Here is a 19,761-nt window from a genome sequence, read left to right on the forward strand (position 1 = left end):
AAAGAAAGAAAAGAAAGCATTCATTTTAATAAGTACGACAGCCTACTGCTAAACATGGATTGCATTACAGCTGTGGGAAAAGTGGGAAAAAGTGGTGCTCAGTTTGTTCTGACATAGAATATATGGTTGTTTTATATAGATGATGGTTAAAAATTTTCAACCTTGCATTAAGCAGTTGGCTGTGAACGGCGTGCTCTGAGTGGTCTCAGCTGATGGTGAGTGCCAAGGCTAACATGCTAGCTTGGCACTCCTCACTCACAGGAGCTCATATCTCTGATATCTCATGTTTACCCACTTAAAGAGCATTTGAACCCCAACACAGTCCGCCAAGGTACAGAACTGGAACAAGACTATTTTTCTCCAGCGCGGCATTAGTCTGCCACACTCATGGCCAACAGAGATTGCTGGCATACTATCTGTTTTAGGCTTCCTTTCAGCAGACAGTCAATGCTCACAATCCTCAAAAACAACAGCCCCAGTCAGGGAAGCTAAGCTTGAATCCACATTACTAAATCATCCTGTAATCTACTGCTAGCTAGGATGTTTTTGTCGGGTATAGCAGCAACGATCAGCTCATCCTCCTTTGGCTGTCTCAAGGTAACCTCAGTGACATCAGCATCCAATTTGCTAGCGCCACCCTCAGTTCTAGAGTGTGAATTACTCTGCTAAGTATGTTAAGTAAGCCCCTGAAACATTCATCAGTGATGTCAATCATGTTGTTTTTGACTCGCTCCACAGAGGCTGCCTTCTTTTGAACTGGCCATGCCAGATGCATATGCTGGTCAGCAGTGGGTCAACCTTAGTCTCTTCACATCAGTCTCCTCTCAATTGCTGTCTTTTCTCCTACTCCATGTAGAGGAGCAGAGGCCAGACATTGAGGGAGCTTTGCTGACCTCCATAAGGCGACCTTCAACTACAACATCAATCCCCTTGCCACTTGTCATCCTGAGGAAAAGAATCTAGACACTGAGCGATCTCAAACTTCCACCTCCCCCCAACCCAACAGCAACATGTCAAACCATTCCTCTACATATTCATCCACAAAGTCCAGGTCACTGTCCTGGCCTTTCCTCTAATGGCTGGCTGCTCAGTCCCCAGGCTGGACTGGGAAAAGCCTGGGGATGAAAAAGACAAGCAAGCATTCGGAAGGAAAGAAGGAGCCGGAGGGAAAAGAACTTAAAAAACTGGTGCTAATGTTTGTTTTGTTTTGTTTTGTTTCTGGCAGAAGCTCGTCAAGCAACAGAAACATATCTTGGCATAATTCAAACCATATCAAAATGCTAAAAAGTCCATTTTTCCTCTAAATGCTTAAAAAAGCCACCAATTTGTTGGCGGTCTTGTTTACATTATTCTGATGCTCATACATCAGACAAATAAACATAAGTTTACTGCAGGCATCCATTTTTTTCCCCTAGCAATTGTAATGGAAAAGCAATAGTTCCTCAGTGCAACTGCGATTAACTATCTGGTGCATCAACTGGAGAGGACTAATTGTGGAGAAGGGTTCACCGGGGCAACACAGATGCTAAATCTTCAGATTTTTATTTTAAACGTGCCAACATCGGGGGACTAATTATCCGGTGTCTTCTGCAATCTGACAAAGACAAGGCAGTAAATACTCATACAATTACTTGTATGTGTGGTATGGAGTAGTAAAACGAGAACTTTTGTTTCAGAAGTCTGCCATGCCCACAGCCACACCTTGTAAACCGCCTCGACTCCAGGATTAAATTAGGTTACAAAATTCACCAACAAGCATCACTAAAGCTCTTCCTATCTATCTATAAAACATGTTCAACTTGGCACCATATTGGTTCCTTGTTCCAGGAGTTATGTTGAACTAAGCTCCTCAGTTACTGCTCAAACATTCACATTCAAAACACAGATATTGTATAGATATATAATAATGATATTGATTGCCCCATCCATCTTTGAAGAAAGCTTGAAGTATTCGCCAAAAAATTAGACTTCATCCAAAAGTATCTATACTTTAACTTTCCAGTGAAAAGGCATTTGTCAAGCCTTGTATCAAAGAGTGTGTTGAGTTATGATCTAAAAATATCAGACGTAAGAAATGCCATCTCTCCTCCTCTGACTCAATCTCTGTTTGTTGTGCAGCCCTTCAGAGGTTATGTCTGTGCAGCGGCCTGTGAAAATGGTCCACCTGCTCCTGTCAATCCTGTTCTTTCCTTTGCCTGAAGCAACTGTCATCCCAAAAGATTCTGATAGCAGAGCCAGCTGGGAGAGGGGGCTGAAAAAAGACCGTTAGTATGGCTTTCCCCCGGCTTGTACCTTAAATATCTTCCGTGCAGTTCACAGAGTTTAATTTTAGACTCTGCATGAGGCAGGAGCAAACATTACAGGCTGAAGTCAAAGGTAGAAGCCTGCTAGTTGGCTCTGTCCTGTGTAACAGTTTGGACAGTCCTTGTCCTCCTTTTATATACCATTTGAAGCAACAAACTGCAAATATGTCAAACGGTAAAGAGATTGAAGATCTTAATGAAGAGGACATTGATGAAGATGAAATCCTTGCAATGCTTTCACCTGAGGAGCTTCAGGAGCTCCAGAGTGAAATGGATGTTATCATCGCCCCAGATGAGAGTGTACCGGTAGGACAGAGACAGAAGGACCAGACAGACAAGCCTCCGACGGGGACGTTTGACCACAGATCCCTGGTTGATTACCTTTATTGGGAAAAAGAGTCCAAACGTATGCTTGAAGAGGAAAGAGTGCCTGCTACTTTGCTGCCAAGTGAGGTAAGAAGATTAAAATCTTAGAAATTATCAGATGAACAGGGAATGTATGTACTTCAATGATACTGGCAGAAATAAGCACACAGTTCTAACCTTGTAGTCATGATTTGTTGTTTATCAGAAAACTTTGAGGGAGGAAGCTGAAAAGAAAGAAGAAGAAGAATTTGCCAAAGATGGTGAATATGAGGTATATGAGGTGATAGAAGAAGTTATAGAGGAAGAAACTGTAGATGGCACTGAAGGAGGGGAAATCATAGAGGAAATCATAGAGGAAATTGTTGAAGAAGTTGAAGAGAGCAACGAGACACATCAAGAGGTTGATGTGAAAGAGGAGAAGCAAGAGGTGAACTCGGATAAATGTGAAAATACAGGAAAACATGTCGATCATTCATTTAACAACACAGAGGAAGAGGCAGAAAAAAGCACAGACGACAGCAAGCCATGTTCAGACACAGAGGACACGACTACCCCAAAACAAAGCCCATCACAAGCTGAGGAGAAGGAAGAAAACAAAACATCATACACTTCACCTCCCGAAGAGGCTCCAGAGGAGCTAGATACAAATGAAACCACTGATAAACTCCCCCAAAAAGAGGAGAGAAAAATCAACAAATTACAAATTCCAAAGTTGGCACTCAGCAATATCAAAATGACATCAAGACCATCAGGAAATGAGACAAACTTGGAATCCACACTCGACAAGATCCGCAACAATAACCCTTCTATCACTGAGGTCAACCTCAACAACATAGAAAACATTCCTAAAGAGATGCTGCTGGACTATGTCAATGCCTTAAAGAGGAACAAACATGTGAAAACCTTCAGTATAGCCAACACTGGTGTTGATGAAAACATAGCATTCAACCTGGCCAACATGCTGAGAGAAAATCGCAGCATCACCACGTTGAACATTGAGTCGAACTTCATAACGGGAAAGGGAATTGTTGCTATCATACGCTGCCTCCAATTTAATGAGACTCTCACAGAGCTACGCTTTCACAACCAAAGACACATGCTGGGTCACCATGCCGAGATGGAGATATCACGCCTACTAAAGGCCAACAATACCCTCCTGAAGATGGGGTACCATTTTGAGCTGCCAGGGCCCAGGATGGTGGTGACCAATCTCTTAACCAGGAATCTAGACCGTCAGAGGCAGCTGAGGAAGGAGGAGCAGAAACAGCAGCAGCTGAAGGAGCAGAGGGAGGTGATGCAGATGTATGAAAGCAGTCTCAACTTGCCTCCTGGTTTACTTCAGATGCTGGGGTACATACCGCCTCTGGAACTCCTGCAGAAGCATGGGCTTGTCCCACCTTCATCAGAACTGAGTGCCGTCCCTCCAAAACCTCAACATCAGGCAGAAGAAGTGTCAGCACCTCAGAAGAAGCTCAAACACAAGAAAATTCCCAAACAAGCCAGTGCTGAAGCTGCAAACCCATTAAGGAGCGTCCAGCTGAAGAGGACTCCCAAAAAACGGGACCCTATATTTGAGTCAGACCCAAGGGATGACAGGAGACCAGAGAGGTCAAGTTTCCAGCTGAGGAAGACTCCTAAAGAGAAGGATAGAGGAAGTGAAGGAATGGCTGATGAAAGACCCAACCTGAGTGCTGTGATTAAGACTTTGAAGCCAGTCCCTCGCAGACGAGTGCCCCCCAAAGTTGATCTGACACCGCGTGATGAGCTCCTGAATGAGATCAAAAAGAGTAATGTGGCCTATCTCAAATCAGTGAGTACACGAGAATTAGTATGCAGTAGATTAAAAACAGTCCATCTTTCTAAACAGATTATTCCATATGTACAATGCATTGAATGACCTTGATTAAAACCAACCACGTGAACATTTTTGAAATCCAAGGAAACATTTCATGCTTTTCCTTTGTCACTGTTTGCAGGTGCCGCTCCCTAAAGCCCTGGAATCAAGTGAAACGAGTCTCATCTGAGGCTGCAATGTCAGCAGGGTTTTCTTCACCATGTTTATTTTACATATAGTTAGTATTAATAACCATCTTAAATAAACCATATGAATATCTATATCTAGGCCAAAATTGGTGTGCTGTTGATCTATTATTGCATTATTTTAATTGCTGCTACAATTTAAGTATAACAGTATACAACAACTTGAATGAGCATTTTTTTTCACTCAAATGGAGGTTTAATTGTTGTCTAAATATGTTACAAAAGATTTTGGTGAAAAGGATTGTGGGAGAATGATTGTTTCATGAAATGTTTGCTAATTCATGAAAGCAAATCTGTTTCATATTGTTGCATTTTGCTATAAAAAAAAGATATTCCACTCTTGACTGGTAATATTTTTCTTATTTTAAGAACAATGTCAATGACATCACTGTGAAGCTAAATACATGTTTATGAAATTACTTGTTCAACATTAATGAGGTGAGGTTTACTTGCACACTTTAAACTGTTTTTAACTCGAGCTGTTGGAAAGAATAGTTGTAAAGTAAATGCATTTTTGTTGTTGTTTCTGGATGACCTGTAGACACGTTAGCATCCCTCAAAAATGGAGACCATGCTATAATATGTAAAGGTAAGTGAGTGTAATTACCTTAGAACCCCAGGGTAGCTGTAACAGAGCTCTGGGGTAGCCGTAGACAAATATATTTTAGGAAATAAAGGCCAAGAGATACAACTTTTTTCCTAAATTTAGTTTTTTGGGTCACTCAATTTAGTTAATTATGATCACAAGTTGTATTATTACCTCAGTTTAGTTATTTATAAAGCTATTTTTGAATATATATATATGTATATATATATATATATATATATATATATATATATATATATATATATACACACACATATATGAATCTTGTGGCCACAAATCAATTAAATTTTGTGACAGCAAAATAATTTGTTGGAACAAATGTATCAACAGATACAGCCAAAACATTGGAATAATTTACATATTGTGGCCTCAATATCTTTTATTTCTTTTTTGTTCTCTGTAGTCTATAGACTGAGAGAAATCATTATTCTACGACTCTGAGTTCTGTAGGAGTATGTAGATGTATGTATGTATGTAGAAGACATGAACAATTACATCTGTGAAAGACAGTGAGACTTAATAAGAAAAAACATTGCCTCATAAATTTGGTTAACTTTATTACTTTTATAGAGCACAGCATATTTTACTTTCGGTGTAGTGTTTGCATCATCACTTTTCAAGAATGAAAAAGTCACATAAAAACATAGATTATATATAATAAAGCAACCATATAGACACTCTCTCTGGCCTGCCTTTTGTGGAGGTAGCATGCACAAACTCAATGTGCACATGTGAAAAAGCATTAGGGAACGACTGTTCGTTGTCTGAACAGCATAAAAGGAACACTTACAGATTATAGATATCACTCTTTTAACATAGTAAAGGGTTGGTTGGTAACAGATAATGGAAAACAGCATAACGTATCCCTAATCCATTCTTTGCAAGTATTAAATAAATTAAAATTTATATTGGACCAAAAATGTTGGCTTATCTCTTTAATTAATTACTTTGCATCCTTCCGCCATTTTTTTTCCTTTTTTTACATTTCTACATGCTATATTATGAAAATAAAACAACAGCCATGTACATACCATAGAGCTGCAAGTGCCATTCATTTTTCAACTTTGCATAGCAATGATCAGAATTACACTCAGGGCGGCCTGTATGGTCAGGAACCGGCCATGTTTTTTGAGAAAAGTTACATTTAAATTCCAGAATTGTTTGTTAGGCCTCATCTACATTCGAAGCACACTAGTCTCAGATCAGCTTTCACACAGCTTCTGACATGACAAGATGGGAGTTATTGCTGTTTTAGAAGCAGTTCACTCTGTAGTGGGTATGTATTTTTATAAAGTGCCTCTGCTCTGGGAGAGGAAAATAAACCATGCTTTTTACGAGGTAGCAAACAGAATGAATTGGATGTTCTTTAACCACAACTTGTGTATAAATAGCCGTTTGGGACATTCTGGCTTATGTTGTTGAACTAGTCTCATTTGGATCAAAGTGCGCTGTCTGAAAAGGAAAGGATTTGTTTTTGAGACATTTTGACAGAGGAATGCTCAAACCTTTGGTGCTTTTCAACAACCAAACCCCATGTTGATTGTGCAAATCTTTTCATAGTCATTTTGTTAGTAACCCTCTGAACACATGAGATGGAGTGCATTAACAAGAATGTACAAAAATAAGCAAAATGGACAAAAAGTATGGGAATGAAACATCAGTTACTTTAGACATACATGAGCGGTGGTGGTAAGAAATTTGGGATGATGCTACAGAAATTTTAACCCATACTATATGACACTGACATCCCTTGGCACACCCTTGGCTTGAGCTTTACTCCTTCAATTTGCTTTCAATGAAATCTTGAATCTTGTTAATTTTCTCCTCCTGCTGATCCAGGAGATCCATGATGATGCCCATGGGCGTCTTCTTCAGCCCAACACCTTCCATCTTGTTCTCCAGTCTGTTCTTCATGTTGCGCAGTCTCAGAGATGCATGGATTAGGATTACTATAATAACAAAAAGATGAAATTATTTTTGTTGAAAACAAAATTGTAGCATCTCAAACTTAATTTACCATCAAAATTAAAAAACAACAACAACAACACACACACACAGAATGTGATATTGTTGACTTTAAAGCAAGGGTAGGGAGTGGTGTACTTTTTATTCCTGTGTCATGCAGATACTGAGCACATGACATCAGTCAGTAAATGTAGTTCTGTTGAAATCAACAACCCTTAGCAACCCGTAAATACAGCCAGCAGTGGGCTGGCCTCCTGGGATGAGATCAAACTGCCTTTTCTACCCACCACCATGTTAAAGCTGCTACATTTGCTCCGGCCCATCAATTAACTAAATCACTCCACTGACCGCCTGACTGTAAATGCAGTTAGAGAGCTGTGGCAAATCGAAGTCTGTATAGCTTTGACCTATGGTAGAGCTCACCATGAGGGGTTGTACACCAAGGCTCTTTTATTCTACAATCTGTGTCAGGAGTAAATGCATGTCAGCATTACTGTACTTGCTGTTCAATAACTGCACTGAGTCAGAGTGTTTCGGAAAAACTTGTTCACCAGCAGAGAAACCTCAGCTATGTATCCTGGTGTGAGTCATGATCCCCATTCACAGTTTCACATATGACAGAAAGGGTTGGTACTTTACTGTAAGGAACACAAGTTAAAATGTAAATTATTGAAGGTATCTAAAACTGTATATGGTGAGGAACTGACATGTATGAGTCTAAAATAACCAGTCCTAACAACATAATTTATCTGCAGAACTTTGGCAGTTAGCAGCTCCTTTAAAACCACTGTCTTGATGATATGGAAAAATTGGGGTGTATGATTTTCATTCCTGATGTTCAAAACTAATTTTACACCACATGAAATAATAGAAGAGACTGGTGGGAACCTAAAGGAAAACACTCAAAATATATATTTGATAGTTTAACACACGATAATTTCAACTTCTATGTGTTAATCAATGCTTTAGGACAACATTTAAAAAATGAAATTAGCTTCTTGAGTCAAATCTAAACTGATTTTAATGTCTCAGAGTGCTGAGAATAAATTCCAGGAAGTAAAAATCATAGAATGTTTGTGGGGAAACTAACATTGTGATCAAACAGCTTGAACATTTTGTTTACGTAGAAAATGAGATTCAAATTAAGGTAAAAAGTATTGCAAAATACTATGTGCCAGTCATGTGATTTTAGGATCTGGAAGTGGAATACATGAAGACTCACACAGCAAAGGGAAGGTGATCCCAAAGATGAAGACCATGACACCACCAAACAAGGACAGCACAAAGTAACTGGTGACCATGACCCCGATGACAAACAGTGTGGGGTTCTTCTTTTTAAAGTTCTTGATGGTGGCTTTATTCTCTCCAGCCCACACTGAGCCCATGAAGACCAGAGTCACCACACCTCCACCTAGAAACATGCCGAATGGATTCAGAAACCTGGTGGGGAAAAAAGTTAAATGTCATTCATGCAAGTTAAATAGCACAACCTACTGGTGTTAACAACAACGACAACAAGGAAAATCCTGGGTAGCTAAACAATGAGAGGGTAGGTGCCAGCAGCTAAGGTTAATCATAACTTCCGCTGTTTAGTCATACTCTATTAATATGACTCCACATGCAAAATTATAACGGGCAAGCATACCATATTAGCACGGAGCCAGATTAGCATCTCTGGCTCTCACGTTCAATTTAAAAATGTTACAAGTTTTCGGTGATAATTTGAAACGCACATTTAAGCTAGCTACAATGTCATTCTTGCTCACAGAGACTGCCATGAAATGTTTAAAAAAAATGCTTGCCACAACAATGTTAATCTTACAGGAACAGCCTGTGTTGTCACGATGGGCGTGGATACAAAAATATGCAGGCTAATTAAACACATAGGCAGCGATGGAAGGCTGCGTAGCCAGCACTTACCCAACTATGAGGAGAACCACCAGGGCGGCGGCGAAGTAATTCGTCTGATAGTACATTAAATTACTTATCACCCTGTTGTTCCACTTTGTCACGTCGTTAAATTCTGGTTTAGCAAACCGGTCCGCTCCCGGGAAGAAATCATCCCACGGTCGGAGAGGTGCAAGCTCCATCTTGGCTGCCATGGCTAGCGTATATTGAAGCAGTACATCAACATCACCACACGCAGGTCAGCCGATGAACGTCTGAGCAAGGATTAAACGTCAACCGTACTCTCGTTTGTGATCTCGCGATGCCATGGCACTTAGGAAATCACGCTTGCGTGCTGTTTTTTTTCAGAATGAGCAACTGCCCGATTTCCCTGAAAACTGATTGAATTGATTTCATGTTTCATATCGACAAATAATGATCTTTTTTAAACTATATACCCTGGATATAAAAATAGTGTATTTACCAACTATGCATGCTGCATTATTGAAGAATAATTTTCCGAAAGGTAAAAAAATATATATGTTGTAGGACGATAATGTGCAGCCCTCCCCCCTTTACCGAGTTTAAACATAGGGTTTTTATAATGTGGAAGTTAATACAATGAATATTTATTTCTGCTGATGATTAAAAACCTTGATGTCTCTCTTCTTGGAGGCAGCAGGCGTCAACACTGTGTACTTCCTGGAAACTGCGTCGTGCTGCGCAGCTTTGACGCTTGTGAACCCCGCTTGTGAATCGAGGACATGGGACCGTGAAAGTATGGCGGATGCCGAGGAGCCGTAAGTGTCAATGGACAAAAAATACAATTTAAAGGTAGCAAAGCTCTCGCAGTTAGACGTTAAGGCGGCATGCTGGAAATCTATTTTGCTTTCTTCTTCCAGGGAGAAGAAAAGAAGGCGAATAGAGGACCTGACTGAGAAGTTAGTGACGAATACTAATTAAAGGTCTCTGACTGGCAGCAGGTTTGCGTTGCACAGTGAGCCGCGACTGCTGGGCCAGGAGACCTGAACGTTGATATTTCTAACCTGGGCCAGGCTTTAAGCCAGTTACACAGTTTAACAATGTAAACAGTGTATCATTCACAGTATCAAACATGTTACAGTGTCCTTGCATTAATCCTGTATCCTTTCTGCAAATCGAATCAGGGATGTGCCGGCCACTTTATTAGGTACACCTTTTCATCTGCTTGATAAAGCAAATACCTTATGAGCCAATCACTTGGACGAACATAACAGTATAAAAGCATGTGGATGTGGTCTAAAGGATCTGCAGAAGTTCCAACCAAGTCACCAAAGATTGGGTCTCATTCATGAAATGTTCATACTCATAAATGTGTTCTTACATACATCAGGATTTTTTTTTTAAGCCTCAGTGTAGTCTTAACAGATAAGATAAAAATCCTGATGGCCTTTTGTAACTCTTCTTGTCAACATTAAAGTCTTTGAAAGCCTGGATGATAGCCAGTTCTGAAGAGGAACAGAAAAGATGCCAGGAACAACAAGTAACAAATAGCCATCAGCCTTTGCTTTCTCCCTGTGAGAGTACATCGAGGGTGTGCTGAATGAGGCCCATTGTGTCGGCCTTGACAGAGGTCAGAGCAGAATGGCCTGACTAGTTCATGCTGATAGAGGCAACAGTAGTAATTATAAGTCCTACATCTGGATGCTCAGCATGTTCTTAGCAGCTCAAGGCTCTACTAGGCACCACTCCTGTCTCCTAAGAGCAGGTACCTCAGGGAACCATGTGGCCTCACCAAAATTGAGCAATGGAAGACTGAAATAATTTTACCCAGTGGTCCCATCAAATTATGGTGCAACCTTCAGATGGTCAAGTTATGGCGATAATTTCTTGGCACACTCGGGGCCCTTAGTACAATGGCCTACCTGTATCGTAGCATTGCTGAACAGTTCTTGTTCCACAGCGCACCCTTTCTGTAATGGCTACTCCCTGGAGGATCACTGTCCATTTCACAAAGCTCAGATTGGTGTATTGAACAGTGGACATAAATGGCCTCCATAGCATTTCTCTGTAGGGATGTAGTAGAGCAAGAGATTTGCCCAAAGATGCTGCTCCCACAAGTCTGCAGTAACTCTTAGAAACCATCATATTAATATGGACAAAAACACCTGTGAAATCATTTCAACACCTTTCCTGGAGGCAAATAAGTGTCCAACCAGGTACGAGTACGGTGTAGCCATTAAAGTGAAGCGCATCCTGACACTGTAAGATTCAGCAGGTAGTGAGTATCATGTGCACTGTGTTCACAGGATCACATTAAAGTGAAGTACTGTATTTGTGTTCTTTAGAATGTTAATCAAGAGTTTATGCTCAATTTACTGTTATTATGTAATAAAAAAGTTCTGATTTTTTCTTCAAAACTACTACTATAGAGATGCACATGTATTAAACGGTGCAGTGTTTAATTTGCAAGGAAGTAGAACACAGAAGGTCGTCTCATTCTTGTTCATTGGTAGTGTTCTATGTTTCCCTGACTTTCTTTTTTTTCATTTTCTTGTGAGTGTTTATTAGAAAGAATTTCCTATGTTGGCAGAGAGCCTACTTGTGAGCGAGAAAACCAGCCGAATAATGTTTTTCTTTAAACAAAATTTTGGGATAGAGGAACTGTTCAAATGGCTTTCGCAAGACCCAGCCAAAGAAAACAAGGGCTGAGCAGTCCTAGAACGTAGAAATGGAGACATGGAAGGTTCAGATTCCCCCAGGAAGAAAGCCAGAACCGTGTACTCCAGTGTGGAGCTCAAACAGCTCCTAACATCTGTATTTATGTATTAAATCACCTTAAAGGACAAGAAGTATTATGCATATTGATATGCAGCATTATTGATTCGAAGACATTAAATAGCATGATAACAATTTGTAACTGGAGTTGCAGTACAAGTTCAGTTTATCTTGTGTGTCTAGAATGGCTGTCGATGGTGGACACGCATGCGACTGGGATGGCCGGTGGAATAATGTGAAGAAGTTTTTGGAGAGACCCGGCCCATTTACTCATCCTGACTTTGAGCCGAGCAATGAGGTGAGGTGCCACAGGAGAAATCCTTATTGAAAGGAGCATTTTCTGTTGAACTTGAATAGATTTCTTTAAATGTTTTGTGAAATGATCCTTCTGTCTTCTCAGTCTCTACAGTTCCTGTTAGAGACCTGTAAGATTCTGGTTATCGGTGCAGGAGGACTTGGATGTGAACTTCTCAAAGATCTGGTACAGAACAACTTTAATACATTTGATATTAAGTGCCTGCAAACACTGTATTGTTCCCACATATTCTGCTTGCGCTTCAGGCCTTGTCCGGGTTCCGCCTCATTCATGTGGTCGACATGGACACGATTGATGTGTCCAATCTCAATAGGCAGTTTCTTTTCAGGTACGTGCCACTTCTGCGTTTCTCCTTAATTGTTTTAAAGTTAATGTCTTGACATATGTGGTATATGTGAAAATCCTGCTATGCTGTGAAATGCATGTCTATGGTTTTCAATGTTTGTTTTTAAATTTTTTCGTTTACCTAAGCAATGGTCTGGTGGCCCTCCATTGAACATATATGAAGCAGCACGATATTTTTTGTCTGCAGATTTAACTGCGCATATTGAAGCTGAAAAGCTTAATGGAAACAACAAAATTTGAAAGATCGAGGTTTTTGCCTTCTCTGAAAACAAGTGAATGCATTTGTTGGGAGATGGAAACACCTTTTTAGAACGAGTTCAGATGTATTAAATATTTCAGGTCAAGGACAAGCAGAGATTTTATTCTGAGGTGAGGGGAACCATTGCTAATGAATGTGCTTTGATATGAACTTGATATGTGTGTGGAAATGAAAGCCAATGTCTGCTTCTGTAAAAGGAGGAGAGGCAGACAGGAACTCCGTCTACTAATATTATGGATCAAAACAAGCATGAATTCACAATATTTTCTCTTTTTAAAAAAAAAAAAAAGGTTAAAAGTTGTTTAAGTTTATGTTGCCAGTTGATGTTAATCAATGACTTTAGCTCCATAACAGCCCTAGTGTGAATGCTTTTGTTGTTCTCCTTATATACAGCACGTCATATATTCCATAATTAACTGTTTTATACATCCATTCAGACCTAAAGATGTCGGACGGCCAAAAGCAGAAGTAGCTGCCGACTTTGTCAACAGTCGTATCCCTGGATGTAAAGTTGTCCCGTATCCTTTGAAGGCACTCTTTCTTATCAAGTTCAGATTGTCTTTGGCTTTACATTATACTAACCATCTTGATCATGATTTTAATTCCTTATTAACAACACTTACAGTCACTTCAAAAAAATTCAAGACTTTGATGAGTCCTTCTACAGGCGTAAGTGTGTTTTGGCAATAAAAATTCTTCCTTTATGGAGCTAATCATGCAAACACCTTTGAGTTCATATTGACTTGTTAACTCTCTGCAGAGTTCCACATCATCGTTTGTGGACTGGACTCAATCATTGCCAGGCGCTGGATGAATGGCATGTTGGTAAGAAAGAGATTGTATTTACCAGAAACCTTTCGATGTTGGAAGCACACATTTAGGACGTCTGTGGAGAGTGACACCTGATGCTGTCTTCTCTAGATATCCCTTCTGAGCTACGAAGATGGAGTCCTGGATCCCAGCTCCATCATCCCTCTCATCGACGGAGGCACGGAGGGATTCAAAGGAAACGCTCGCGTCATTTTACCTGGCATGACTGCATGCATTGATTGCACATTAGAGTTGTACCCTCCTCAGGTACTGCTCACTTCCCAACAGCAGTTAATTTTGCAGTTTCCCTTTGAATGTAAATCAGTAGATGACACAGTAACTCACTGGATAGGATTTCTGTGGCAACCTTGGTCCTAGATATTGACAGATGATGGATCAAACGGATATAGAAACTTTCACTAATAGAAATTCAAATCAAATCAGATCCATATGTGTTATATGCATTCAAAGAGACAGATTTTTTTTTTGAAGCAAAATGCAATATTAGCATCTCACAGAAAGCACTGAAAATAATAAAGTAATTCAATTCAGTATAGTGGCAGATTTGTGACAGTTTTTTAAATAGCTCTGAATAACAATTGTTTCATAGCTTCCTGATATCTACAGAGATGCTGTAGCATCATTTAACCAATTGTTGTGCCCCAGTGTAGATTTTGGTTCACTGTCAATAACTTCATCAGCATCATTTCCAGACTCAGCAGGCAGTTTGTTTCTTAATCGCAAACTTCTCAAAACCCAGTCTTACCCAACCAACAGCCAAATGGCAAACGCACAATGTATCAGTGTAGCTTTTGGTAGCTAAAGAGTAAGCCATTTTCTCACAAGTCTTTGTAATGCTAAACAGAGCTAGCAGGGGGCCAAAAATACAACTCCAAGGAAAAAAAAAAAAAGATTTTCTTTTATGTCTGATGGATGTTTAGAGAAACCTTTTGGGAGACAACCTTATTTGCCCTCATATCTAGAACCAGACATGAAGATGGGTGCTTTTTTTCTCCTCTTTCGGGAGCAAAGACCTACTGAGACTGACTGACTGCTAATTAGGTAGCACAATGAATGGTATTGGAAGGGAAGTGTTAGCATACCTCGGTGGCAATTCCCTAAAATGTTGTTATCCGTCCTTTTTCTATACTGCTTAACCCTTAAGGGTAGCAGGGGGGCTGGAGCCTGTCACAGCTGACACTGGGCGAGAGGTGAGGCACACCCTGGGTGGGTCGCTAGTCCATCGCAGGGCCATCAGGAGCAATTAGGGGCTCAGTATCTTGCTAAAGATACTTTGACATGGTCACCGGGGGAAGTGACCAGTACCAGTACCATCTAGCAACCCTTCGGTTGCTAGATGGCCTCTCTACCTCCAAGCCATACTGCCCCCTATGTTGTTGTTATATCAGTTCAAAATATTTATTCATGTTTCCCCAAAGGTGGTCAGCAATCCAATTCTAATATGGCTTCACATTTAAATTAATTGTGATTTTTTTTTTTTAATTGTTGCTCTAAACAGATCAATTTCCCCATGTGCACCATTGCATCAATGCCAAGACTGCCAGAACATTGTATTGAATATGCTCGCATCTTACAGTGGCCCAAGGAAAAACCGTTTGGAGGTAAGCTAAACAATGTACAGCATTTTCTTAACTTTAACACATGAAATGACATCATTTACATTTACTGAATTTCCCTCTGGGATCAATAAAGTATCTATTTATCTATCTATGCATCTTAACTTTCTTAGTCGGTCTTTCAGATACAAGCTTAGACGGAGACAATCCTGAGCACGTCCAATGGGTGTTTGACCGAGCACAAGAAAGAGCTGCTGAGTTCAGCATCACAGGAGTCACATACAGACTCACTCAAGGTGAACCTGTGGAGTAATTCTTTTCACTGTTGATTTGTTTCATCAGTGGAACACTTCACTTCTCACAGTAACAGACAGCTGTTGTATTGACAAGCTCTTGTAATGGTGTGTTAATTAAACTTGATCAAAATTAACATTTTCATACCTCAGGAGTTGTGAAGCGGATCATCCCTGCAGTTGCGTCAACAAATGCTGTCATTGCTGGTATGAGACTTTTGACTTTTTTTTAGGCACTTTAAAAACTGTTTACAGATTTGTGCTAAGTAATTAGCAGTTGCATTTCTGTCTTTGATGAGATACAGAGTAGGAAAACCCTGTCGTAAGTTAGCATCATTGATCTGGTTCCCTTGTCTCTGTTTTTTTTTTTCTAAATAGGTTTCCAATTAAATGCATTGATGGAATAAAACACATCAGAAAATACCACACTTATTAATTTCAAAGTATTAATGTGTCTTACTAACAGTGCACCTTGCTGACGGGTCACCAAATTAGACTAGAAACCACATGCTGAAGGCTGAACGAACACAAAGCTAGTTGTGGGTACATTTAAGTCATGTGTCCACAGTGCAGTTTGTGCACAGAATAACGACATTTTTTTTCGTCTAACTATTACATGACACCTCAAAAATAATAAAAGTTGTTTTCTTTTGTAAGAAAAACAAAACAGTTTATGTCTCGTTTTCAGCATGAGTCAAAAATCCAGTATAAATCTCCCATTGGCTTTTGTTGGAAGGAAGCCATGGCAATGCTAACTTCCAAGTTGGCCTACAAAAATAAGACATCCCTGCAGCACACTTTTTCTAAACCTGTTTACATTGAAATTTGCCAGCATACCCAAGGTGTAGTGCATCCCACTCGGGCTATACCTCAACGGAAAAAATGCCTAACAGCACACTCAGGGCATTTCACCTGTCAAGTGCAACAATTAACCTGTCTAGCTTATAATACTAATTCCTAACTAGAATTGTCCGCAAACTTCTCATTCTATTTTCATGAATATTCAGGCGCTTGCCCTCTGTATCATGTTTTCATATCTATTTCTTAACCAGCCAGCAGTCAACAAGACAAATTAAATTACAAGTTTGAGAAGCAGCAGATCTTGTTTTATCCATAGCATGTTCATCAAAAGGGATGAGGTTTGGAAATAAACAGTGAATAAATCACCAAAATGAATTATTAACTCAGTGGAGTTAGGCTAAGGCTGATCAGACTCACAGACACAGAATGTAACTGAAGATTCCAATTTCCATTAGTAAGGAATAAATAACTTAGATACTTATTTGCAGAGGCAAGCAGCACATAAAAAAAATATCCTGATGCCCTCCTGGGCAACATGCTTTGTTATATCTGCAAGATATTTTATGCTCATTGCTCATTGAACTAATCTGCAGTGATGAAAATGCTTGGACAAATGATGACGGACTTATTTATGTTTTTCTTCACTCTCCTCAGCTGCCTGTGCAACAGAAGTTTTTAAGATCGCTACAAGGTTGGTGGTAGCAGAAACATGTTCTGAATCTGCCATGCAAATAATCTGATTTGTCAAATGATCATTACTTGATGCCACACTTTATTTTGCAGTGCATATATTCCTTTGAATAATTACCTGGTTTTTAATGATGTGGATGGATTGTACACCTACAGTTTTGAAGCAGAGCGAAAGGTACATTATACTTTAAAATCCTGTCTGAAGCATAACAGCATTTATAGGCCTTCTTAACCACACACATTAATAACCAGCTCCATGTTTATGTCTGATGGGCAGGAGAACTGTTCTGCGTGCAGCCAAGTGCCTCAGGATCTCCAGTTCCCATCCTCAGCTAAACTCCAGGAGGTTTTAGAGTACCTGACAGAGAATGCCTCTCTGTGAGTATTCGGAGGATGACACTGTATATTCACAACTGTCTGTTTAAGTTGCTTTTATGCCTGAGCTTCTTGTTCAGCTCTAAATGAACCCTGGTGTGTTTCTTTAGATAGTCTTGTTCGTTGGTGCCAGTGTGAAAGCACATCCAACCAGCAAGCAAACTGGCGTCACTTCCTGGCGTGGTTTTGTTTGAGGTGTGACAGAAAACAGACCACACCAGGAAGTGATCCATAAAATATTCATTTCATTGGCTTGTACACGCATGATGCAACACCACTGGAACTGGTGGTTACATATGGTCATTGTGTGGTGTGTACCACCATCCTGTGAGATGGCGAGAAGGGAAGGGAGAAGTACAGTGAGGTTTTTATTGAGTAAATTACTTGGCGACATTTCTTTCCTATGCTTGGAATGCTTGATGAGCAGGACCAAATAAAATAATGAGATTTGTTGCAACTTCAACCTTAAGCTTACAGGTGTGAAAGCAAAGACTGTGTATAAATTTTTTTCCAGACAAATGAAATCTCCAGCGATCACTACAACTCTGGAAGGGAAGAATAAGACCTTGTATTTGCAGGTAATATACAACTTTTGAGCATCCCATGCAATGATCACCTTCATCTGTTTAAAAAAAAAAAAGAAAACTGACCCATGACTTCAATTTAATTCCAGTCTGTTAAATCCATCGAGGAACGAACTAGGCCGAACCTCTGCAAAACTTTAAAAGGTAATGACTCAAATCCCACTCTTTCCAAAGTAACCTATCCCCGTTGCTGACATTGATGATAACACATAATTGAATTTTTTTTTCTATTGACACAGAGCTGGGCTTGTCAGACGGGCAGGAACTAGCTGTGGCAGATGTCACCACACCCCAGACGGTCCTCTTCAAGCTCAATTTCACCACCTGAACATTGTTTAAAATGCACGGCACCGATGTGATGGTCGAGCGGGTGTTTCATCACAAGGTTACTGTGATGTTACATATTTGATATGATAATGTAAATATGAATAAATTGTTACTCGTGGGATAGGATTAGTGTGAACGTGGAATCATTTATCATCTATATTGTTGACTTTTTCTGTATACCCTGTGTTACTTACATTGTATCTGTCAGTTAAAACAGATTAATGATGTGCACTGTGCTGTAATAAAGTTTTATCACAGTCATAGAGGAAGCTTCAATTTGTCCATCTTCACCTGATTTTTGGGAATTCAGCAGGCCAATTGTGCAGCTTGCTGGAGCCTTTGATGTCCATTTGAAAAACCCCCAAAAATGATTTTCTTTAAGATCAAGAGGTAATTTGAGCCACCTTGTTCATTTGAATATTTATGCAGTTACATAACTAGATAGATTTAGAGTCACATAAAGCCAAAAGGAAGTCACTGAATAAATGAATCTTTTACACAAATGTTTATCATTGAGGGACTTATGTTCTTATTCTCAAAGATATGAATGGAACAGTTTGGTTTTGGTCCATTTTTCATCGTTTCTGGTAAAAGATCCAAGTCTCTTTAGATACATAAGAATAGTTAATTTCCTACACATTTTGTCCACAGATTTATTAGAACCTGAGTTAATGAGTACTGCTGTTTAATCTGCTGACACGCCACGCCAAGGTGAAAAGCTCACAAACACAAAAAAACCTGTTGTGATGTCTTAGATCTTTTACTTGAAATCGTAAAATCAAAGTGAAGCATTTTTACTTTTTGTGCTGTGCGTGTGCATAAATAGGCATTAAAGTTTTCATATTTTGTAGGAATTACAAAAGTATTTTACAGGAAAAGCGCTTGGTCCGCAGTAAAATTAGCTTTTCTTATACATTAATGCATAAATAACGTGTAACCCTTTTTTGAAATGGTTGACGTGTTGCTAGTCTGTACTGAGTACATAATAGGATTAAAGCGATAATGAGATTAAGCAAATGTGTATTTTAAATTTTGATTTGTGAAACCTAAGTACCATTTTTGAAGTGAAACCACAAAGTGGAAATGTCTATTAACCAAACAGACCTTGATTTGAGTCTGATTTTTTTCAAATACATTGTAACTGTAAAAATCAATCATGCATTCAGATTATGTGCAATATTCCACTTTGAAATGCTGCTGTAGAAATGGAAGTGGAAATGTGCTCTTTTAAATAATATCTTAGAATAGGCGATCACCAAAAACTAGTGTGTAAATTTACTGTACTGTTCACTATTGATAACAGCTGAAGTACTTAATCTCACTTTTCTGTGTCAATGAAATGGCTGTTTTCACACATCATACTAAACTTTAAAATGCATGCGAAAAGAAAACTATGGTGAGAACAGATTAAACCTCATCTCTTTGGCCTTCTTAAGATGCATTTTCCATCCTCTGTCCG

General features: G+C 39.5%; 3 protein-coding genes across 9 annotated transcripts; 2 read left to right on the plus strand and 1 right to left on the minus strand.

Moving 5' to 3' along the window:
• Positions 1 to 2,267: 2,267 nt before the first annotated feature.
• On the plus strand, positions 2,268 to 5,021 carry LOC147255696 (leiomodin-3-like). 2 transcript variants are annotated; one of them, XM_086213573.1, is made up of 3 exons: positions 2,268 to 2,756; positions 2,875 to 4,479; positions 4,646 to 5,021. In XM_086213573.1, exons 1-3 carry the CDS (start codon positions 2,340 to 2,342, stop codon positions 4,691 to 4,693), a joined length of 2,070 nt encoding a protein of 689 aa, XP_086069699.1. In that variant the 5' UTR covers positions 2,268 to 2,339; the 3' UTR covers positions 4,694 to 5,021. The 2 variants fall into 2 exon arrangements, with proteins under 2 accessions (XP_086069699.1, XP_086069698.1); XM_086213572.1 differs by having other exon boundaries at positions 2,875 to 4,713.
• An 835-nt stretch (positions 5,022 to 5,856) lies between these two features.
• Positions 5,857 to 9,459, minus strand: LOC147255697 (PRA1 family protein 3-like). Its single transcript, XM_086213580.1, has 3 exons — positions 9,202 to 9,459; positions 8,504 to 8,721; positions 5,857 to 7,265 (listed from the first exon to the last, which is right to left on the minus strand). Exons 1-3 carry the CDS (start codon positions 9,381 to 9,383, stop codon positions 7,090 to 7,092), a joined length of 576 nt encoding a protein of 191 aa, XP_086069706.1. The 5' UTR covers positions 9,384 to 9,459; the 3' UTR covers positions 5,857 to 7,089.
• Positions 9,460 to 9,546: 87 nt separating this feature from the next.
• Positions 9,547 to 18,587, plus strand: LOC147255698 (NEDD8-activating enzyme E1 catalytic subunit-like). Of its 6 annotated transcripts, none has more exons than XM_086213578.1 (19): positions 9,547 to 9,694; positions 9,844 to 9,968; positions 10,071 to 10,133; positions 12,109 to 12,223; positions 12,326 to 12,406; positions 12,487 to 12,569; positions 13,283 to 13,363; positions 13,471 to 13,514; positions 13,606 to 13,670; positions 13,767 to 13,922; positions 15,175 to 15,277; positions 15,406 to 15,528; positions 15,679 to 15,732; positions 16,981 to 17,017; positions 17,110 to 17,191; positions 17,294 to 17,394; positions 17,906 to 17,969; positions 18,065 to 18,119; positions 18,215 to 18,586. In XM_086213578.1, exons 4-19 carry the CDS (start codon positions 12,110 to 12,112, stop codon positions 18,301 to 18,303), a joined length of 1,332 nt encoding a protein of 443 aa, XP_086069704.1. In that variant the 5' UTR covers positions 9,547 to 9,694; positions 9,844 to 9,968; positions 10,071 to 10,133; position 12,109; the 3' UTR covers positions 18,304 to 18,586. The 6 variants fall into 6 exon arrangements, with proteins under 6 accessions (XP_086069704.1, XP_086069700.1, XP_086069701.1 ...); XM_086213574.1 differs by having other exon boundaries at positions 9,848 to 9,968; positions 10,071 to 10,109; positions 18,215 to 18,584; XM_086213575.1 differs by having other exon boundaries at positions 9,848 to 9,968; positions 10,071 to 10,109; positions 15,418 to 15,528; positions 18,215 to 18,583.
• The last annotated feature ends 1,174 nt before the right edge of the window (positions 18,588 to 19,761 follow it).

This window comes from Aulostomus chinensis, chromosome 9, assembly GCF_037954235.1.
Source record: "Aulostomus chinensis isolate RoL2024-O1b breed Wild chromosome 9, RoL_Achi_v1.0, whole genome shotgun sequence".
Taxonomy (NCBI): domain Eukaryota; kingdom Metazoa; phylum Chordata; class Actinopteri; order Syngnathiformes; family Aulostomidae; genus Aulostomus; species Aulostomus chinensis.

Coding starts and splice junctions, on each gene's coding strand:
- LOC147255697 (XM_086213580.1), bottom strand. CDS start 9,383: ATGGCAGCCAAGATGGAGCTTGCACCTCTCCGACCGTGGGATGATTTC. Junction 8,722..9,201: donor GTGGTTCTCCTCATAGTTGG/GTAAGTGCTGGC, acceptor TTTCCCCACCAG/GTTTCTGAATCCATTCGGCA. Junction 7,266..8,503: donor GATCACCTTCCCTTTGCTGT/GTGAGTCTTCAT, acceptor TTGTTATTATAG/TAATCCTAATCCATGCATCT.
- LOC147255696 (XM_086213572.1), top strand. CDS start 2,340: ATGAGGCAGGAGCAAACATTACAGGCTGAAGTCAAAGGTAGAAGCCTG. Junction 2,757..2,874: donor CTACTTTGCTGCCAAGTGAG/GTAAGAAGATTA, acceptor GTTGTTTATCAG/AAAACTTTGAGGGAGGAAGC.
- LOC147255698 (XM_086213574.1), top strand. CDS start 9,604: ATGATCTTTTTTAAACTATATACCCTGGATATAAAAATAGTGTATTTA. Junction 15,529..15,678: donor CACATACAGACTCACTCAAG/GTGAACCTGTGG, acceptor TTCATACCTCAG/GAGTTGTGAAGCGGATCATC. Junction 18,120..18,214: donor CCTCTGCAAAACTTTAAAAG/GTAATGACTCAA, acceptor CTATTGACACAG/AGCTGGGCTTGTCAGACGGG.